The sequence below is a fragment of the Chaetura pelagica genome, unplaced genomic scaffold, assembly GCF_000747805.2.
Source record: "Chaetura pelagica isolate M959 unplaced genomic scaffold, ChaPel_1.0 scaffold47, whole genome shotgun sequence".
Classification (NCBI taxonomy): Eukaryota; Metazoa; Chordata; class Aves; order Apodiformes; family Apodidae; genus Chaetura; species Chaetura pelagica.
The window spans coordinates 470,983-477,301 of record NW_009954140.1 but is presented as its reverse complement, the minus strand read 5'-3'; the positions used below and the strand labels follow the sequence as shown (position 1 = coordinate 477,301).

Below are 6,319 nucleotides of genomic sequence, written 5' to 3'. Positions count from 1 at the left end.
GGAAAACCCTTTAATATTGCCTTATTTCAACTCTTCATCCTCATTTTTAAACGGTTTAGAGTCTGGAGCTCAGACGAATGTGTGTGTGACCTGGATTATTCTGTCTAGAGCAAATTCTAAGGAATTTTGCCAGCAGGGGTTAGTTAACCATTGGAACCCCTCTCTCCTGATAGCCTTGTCCCTTGAAACTTCCTAAAATGGCTACAAACAGAAATAATGGTTTATTCAGATAATATCAGGTGAAATCAAATGGCTCTGTTGGTGCAGAAAAGTCAGCCCAGATGCTAATAACTAACTGCTTTTGATACATTAGTTGTGAATAAATCTTTGAATGCACCCAGTCCTGTGGTGTGTTGAAGGGAGATGCTTAATAAATTCTACAGCTGTAGCAGAAAGAGGAGGTAGCTTGTCTGTATGTTCCCTTGCTGTTCCCATTGAAATATGTGTCTCACCATCTGGCATTGTTCATCCCAAATCCATAGTAACCACATGGAAATGAGGGGCTTGCTGGCATCTTCAGGGGAGTTACCACCTCTCCCTTCCTTTGCTGTAGCTGCACTCTCTGGTTCCTTCTGCTCTGACTGGCTCAGCTGTTATGGCATGTTTCTTCCTAAGGAGTCCCAGCAATCAGGAATGGCTGCTTATGCTCCCTGTCCTATTCATCATATAAATCCTGGCCTTCAAGTCCATGGTTTGGGAAGGGAAGAGGCTGAGCTCACTTTCCTGGGAATGACAACTGAATGAGCTCTTTCCCGCTTGTAGTGTGTGCTGTCACTGTCATCACCTCTTAGAAGGTGTCATGTGGGATGCTGGTGATACTGGATGGGAAATGGATTGCAATTGCTGTCAGGCATGAGCATGGGGGGATGTGTGTGTGGTCATCTGCAAGCTCTTGCTCTGTTTCCAGGGCAGAGGTTTTGCATCAGTCAATAAACATCTCTTGTTCCCTCTTTCCTAGCAAGGACTATCTGACCATAGGATCAAGGTGGGAAGGATTAGGTGTTTATACAACAAAATTCACCAGAGCTCTGCACAAGTGCTCCTTTGTGTCCCTAAAACAGGCTCGTGCTTTCACACACAGCTCCTGTTTGTCTTGGAGGTTTGTTATGCTGATAAACTTGGCGTTTGATGACTATTTATAGCAGAAAGCAGAGAGCTGCTATGTTTTGGAAAATCCTCCAGTGTTCCTGAAGGTCCCTTGCCTAGTTTGTGTGAGTGGATTTTCTTGGCTCTTGATTTCACCAACTAGTGTGAGCATTTCCAGTCAACAACAACGCCTGCAAGGAGCCTTTGGGCTCATTTTTCTTGGCAGTGATGTTTTTTTCATTAGATCAGCTTTGAAGCTGTTGGGGGCAAAGTCACAGAGCAGCTGGAGGAGGGATCCTAGACAGAGGAGTCTGCGTGCCTGCCATGCTAATGTGTCAGGGAGCATGGAGGGGGAAGCAGCCCTGCATCCTTAAGTCCTGTGCCTGAGGCCTGCATCAGACAAGTGATATCACACACCTTTGGGAAACACTTTTTAACACCCTTGTCTACAAGAGGGAATGAAAGATTTTAAGTCTGTATGAAAAAGTAGTGGAAGAAAAAAAAAAAAAAGGGCAAGCTGTGGTGTCCATTGATTTTCAGCTCTTCCTTGATCACAACATGAGTTATTTTTTCAGAGTCTGTTGTGTTGAACTTTGACTCATCCTAATTTAACTCATTTTCAGGACACTTTGTGAAACAGGTTGCTATCTGATGGGTCACACTGTTAAATTGTTTTCTGCTACCTGAACAGAAGGTACTCAAAAATAGCTCTTACCCTTTATATCCACCTCTGGCCTAAAATTGAATGCACTTTCCAGTGTTGGCAGACTTTGACCCCAACATCACTGGTGCTTGTACTCTGGTGAGAAGAGGCACACAGGAGTGTCTTTTCTGCTGCTCTGTTGGATACAAGAGCAAGATACTATCCAGCCTTCTGTAGGAGCAGGATTGTTACACAGTGCAAAGGAAGAATAGCAACTGACTACGTGGCTCACATTTTATCACAGCCTTGTTTGAACTCAGTTAGACAAATAGCAGCTGATTATGTATCATCCAGTCTTGAATAATTTCCCACTGGAAACTGAAGACTTGGAACAGGGGAAGGGGGATACCTGGAGTGCATTGAGGCAGTTTTGGGGGAGCACTGGTTTTTAACAACTCAGGGAGCAGTTGGTATGATAGCCCTTTTCTGGGGGCCTATGTTTGTGGGGCTGACTCATTGTTCTCCTGCACTCCAGGCACAGAGCAGATGTTTTCCCATGGGACAGCTGACATCATCCTTGAGGCCTGCACAGACTTTTGGGATGGTACTGACATCTACCCCCTCTCTGGCTCTGACAGGTGGGCAGCTGTGTCACTTGATGCACTGAAAAACTGCAGAGGGAACCTGGTCACTGTTTGTTAAAATTCCTTCTATTGATGCTTAAGCATCAAGCTTCAGCTATTAAGCTATTTAATAGAAGCTTCAAGTAGGTTATGAAAACAAGCTATCTCTGCTTATATTAATTGTTATAATTATAGCAATGTCAGAGATTAGATAGTAATTAGCAACATGTTGGTCTGGAAGACTAAGCCAGTTCTTACTGTATCTGTGAACACATTAGTCTTACAAGTGGACCCTGACTGTGTAGTAGGACCATGAATTATCATTAGGTCATATGCTGGTGGCAGAGAATTTGTTATTTAAGACAAATGTCCCTTCTTACATAAAATACAAAGTGATCAATTCCACCTGCTGTTGACAGCTTCACACCAGCCCACCACAATGACTCACACCCTTCTAGTCCTGCTGTAGTACCTGACAATGTCAGTTCCATTTTCATCTACAGGCTAAATATCTGTTCCTGCTACCAGAGCAGCCCAGTATGTTTATAGTTTCATTGACTAGCAGCACATTGTTCTTGTAAATCTGATTATCCTCAGGTGTAAAAAAACTTATTGATCCTTTTTGGAATATTTATGATCTTAGAATCCAAGGAAAAAAAACTACGTGCAGTCTAATTCGTTAACCTTTGTGAGTTTAACTTAAAGAAGAAACGTTAAACTATTCCAGTGACTGAATATTGACTAAATGGAGCCTTCACATACAGCTCCTGGGACCTAAACTCTGAAAGGGCATAGGAGAAAAGCCTGTTACTAAACTGTCTCTGCCATAGATACTGTTGTCAAGAGTTGTCAGTTCCTTCCTTGGTGTTTATCTCCCTACAGATAAATTATCTCTAATGACTTAAGCTTCTTCTGTCATGCAGAGAACTTCCTTGGAGTCATCTGGCAGCCACATAGAGCATATTATATTAATGTGTATTCACAGAGCACTGTGTTCATGCTCATCAATCTGACTGATGAGCAAACAGAAACATTCACCACCTCTCCTGCTGGAATGTGTGTTTTTGTTGCCCTGTGGTGCCTGCAGCTCAGAGGAGGCACAAACAGTAAGGAAAGGCTTATTTCAAAGTCTGAGCACTCATGGAATACATTTTTCTAGATGCCCAGCTGGTGATTTCTACATTGAACTGCAGTGTACATTGTCAGAAATGCAGCACATTTCATGGAATCAGAGAATGGTTTGGTTTGGAAGGGACCTTACTTCTGCTAACTTTGTTTTTTCTCTCTGCCACCTAGGAAGAAGGTGTTAGATTTCTACCAGCGAGCTTGCCTCTCAGGATACTGTTCTGCCTTTGCATACAAGCCAATGCATTGTGCCTTGTCCTCCCAGCTCAATGGCAAGTGCATAGAACTGGTGCAGGTCCCTGGGCAGAGTGCCATCTTCACATGCTGTGATCTCCCTGGGACGACCCCCATCAAGCAGAGCAGTCGGAGGAATAGCTGGAGCTCAGATGGTATGTGTCTTCTGTGCTGTTTCTAACAAGGTCTGCTGCTGGGCCAGGTGCTTTCTGATCAGTCTAGAGCTGTAATTGTACTTCAGAGTAGCAGATGGAAATTGAGAACTAATAGTTTCTGAAGTAGATGCATTTCCAGAGGAAGTAATGAAGTAGCAGCTGGTGGGCGTGTTTCCAGTTAAGTTACTGAAGCTTGCAGAACAATTCTACTTCTGGGAGTCTCTTTCTTAAAGCAGGCAACTTGAGAGTCAAGATTTCTGGATATTCCAGTACTTGGTTTGCTATTTGACTAATTTTATGGAAATCACATATGTTGAGTTTTTCAAAGGAGTGAAATGTAGGGTGGTATGCAACTGTTCTCCCTTGGTGGGTTTTGTTGCTGTGCTGTAGAAACTGATTCCCACTAGATGAATTGTACCTCTCCTCCAGAACAGCAATGGAAACTGAGAAATAAGCACATACTATTGCAGAACTCCAGTAGGCTTTTCTGGAAAACCAGTCTTAATCTCTTCCTGCCTTGATCTCCTGTTCTGTAAAACGTGAATAATGGGGTTTCCAACAGCTGGGAGGCAGTTGTGCCTGAGTGTTTTCAAAACACTTTTCAGTCCCAAGCTTTGCAAATGTCTGAAGTGTTGTATTATTTTGTTCCTCATGCTGCATTCAGCTGCCATTCACCACATGCTGATCTGGTGATGGAGCAGGAACCCTGTGAAAGAACCTTTGCAGGCTCTTTGGGGGTGTCTGCAGTGCCAGTGGCAGGAACATGATCCATCCTTTGGATCAGCCCCATGTTCTCTGATGCCACTCTGCCTCAGCTAAACTCACCATGTTCTTTAAGCACAGTATGATGTGTTTAAAACACACATGTGAACATTATGCAGCATTCATCCTTTACGTCCTGCCCCTGTTCCCTGTGACTGATCCATGTCTTCTGTTTTGTCTTTTTTCCTTTCCATGCTCACTGTTTCCCACTTCTGTTCTTGGTTACATAATTGGGGATGTCCTGAAACTGCTTCTGTGATTGGGTATGCTGGGACACCTGGATGAATGGGTATGGTGGGACACATGGATGTCTCTTCACCTTTTTTTCCCTGTCTCTGTGCACATCTGCATGTTTCTGTGGATCTGGGCAATGTATCCTTGGGTGTGACCTTGGTGGCCTCTCCCACCACGTGTACTCTGATGCACATGTGGCCCCCTTGTGTCTCAATGTGACTGCGTGTTGTTTGCATGCCTGAAGAAGGGATTGGGGAAGTGATGGAGAAGGAAGACTGTATCCAGGCTCTGAGTGGACAGATCTTCATGGGAATGGTCTCATCTCAGTATCAGGCCCGTCTTGACATCGTCCGCCTCATCGATGGATTGGTCAATGCCTGCATTCGTTTTGTCTACTTCTCCCTGGAAGATGAGCTCAAAAGCAAGGTAAGCTGCCTTTGCTGAGCCCCCTGACCTTGCATGTCCCCTGGTTGTCTGCTTAGAGAGTTTAGCTCCAGTGCAATCTGAGGTTAATCTGACTCAGCTAGCTAACAGCTCCAGAAGGTACCTACACTCCAATATGGCATTGGTTTGCAAGACTCTGGCCTGGACCTCTACACTAAAAGCTTCTGTCTGCTCACCTGCAGGTGTTTGCTGAGAAGATGGGTCTTGAGACTGGCTGGAATTGCCACATATCTCTAACACCCAATGGTGATGTGCCTGGCTCAGAGATCCCTCCCTCCAGCCCCAGCCATGCTGGCTCTCTGAACGATGACCTACATCAGGGTGAGAGAACTGCACCGAAGCCACTTTGAATGCCTCGTGTTTCCTGGATGGTTCTTTTAAACCCATTCATAGGTTCCTGTGTCCTCACCAGATACCTGAACCTTCAGAGCTTTGAGCACAAAACTAGGTAGGCCTGAGGTGTGTGTGTGTGTGTGTGTGTGTATATGAGAGCAAGAGAGCCTTACATTTGTAGCCTTCTACCCTTGCAGGGACCCTGGTCAAGCCACTGAGGGTCTCCTGCCTGTGCATCACTCCCTTTTCTTACTTCAGGTGGGATTTCTTTACTTTCTTCTTCCCCAAGAAGAAAGAGAGCAGAACAGTTAAACTATTGTGTCTCAAAAGAGCAGAGACTAGGCTCACATATTTACCTCTGAGCAGATTAGTCATCTAAAAATACTGCATTTTAGATGACTGAGTGGGATCTAAGTGTTGCTAACCTAGAAAATCAGGCCTCACATTTCCAGGCTTCTGCAGTGCCATGTGAATACACGATGTAGGTGGCACAGGGTGGTAGAGGCAGGTTTGTGCTTGTTGTTGATGCTGCTTCTCTGCTCTAGGTTCTCGAGATGATGGGGAGGGACTTCTGCTGATGGAAGAGGAAGGGCACTCGGATCTCATCAGCTTTCAGCCAACAGACAGTGACATCCCCAGCTTCCTGGAGGACTGTAACAGGGTGAGGCCCCCTTTCCCTA

At 44.9% G+C, this 6,319-nt stretch overlaps 1 protein-coding gene across 1 annotated transcript in view; it reads left to right on the top strand.

The window, feature by feature from the left end:
* The window catches only part of KIAA0195 (KIAA0195 ortholog), a 38,622-nt gene that overhangs the window by 24,883 nt on the left and 7,420 nt on the right, over positions 1 to 6,319 (top strand). Inside the window, 5 exon segments of the mRNA XM_010002730.1 lie at positions 2,265 to 2,367; positions 3,649 to 3,866; positions 5,107 to 5,288; positions 5,489 to 5,627; positions 6,185 to 6,300. Of these exon segments, the coding sequence (XP_010001032.1) occupies positions 2,265 to 2,367; positions 3,649 to 3,866; positions 5,107 to 5,288; positions 5,489 to 5,627; positions 6,185 to 6,300 (758 nt within the window).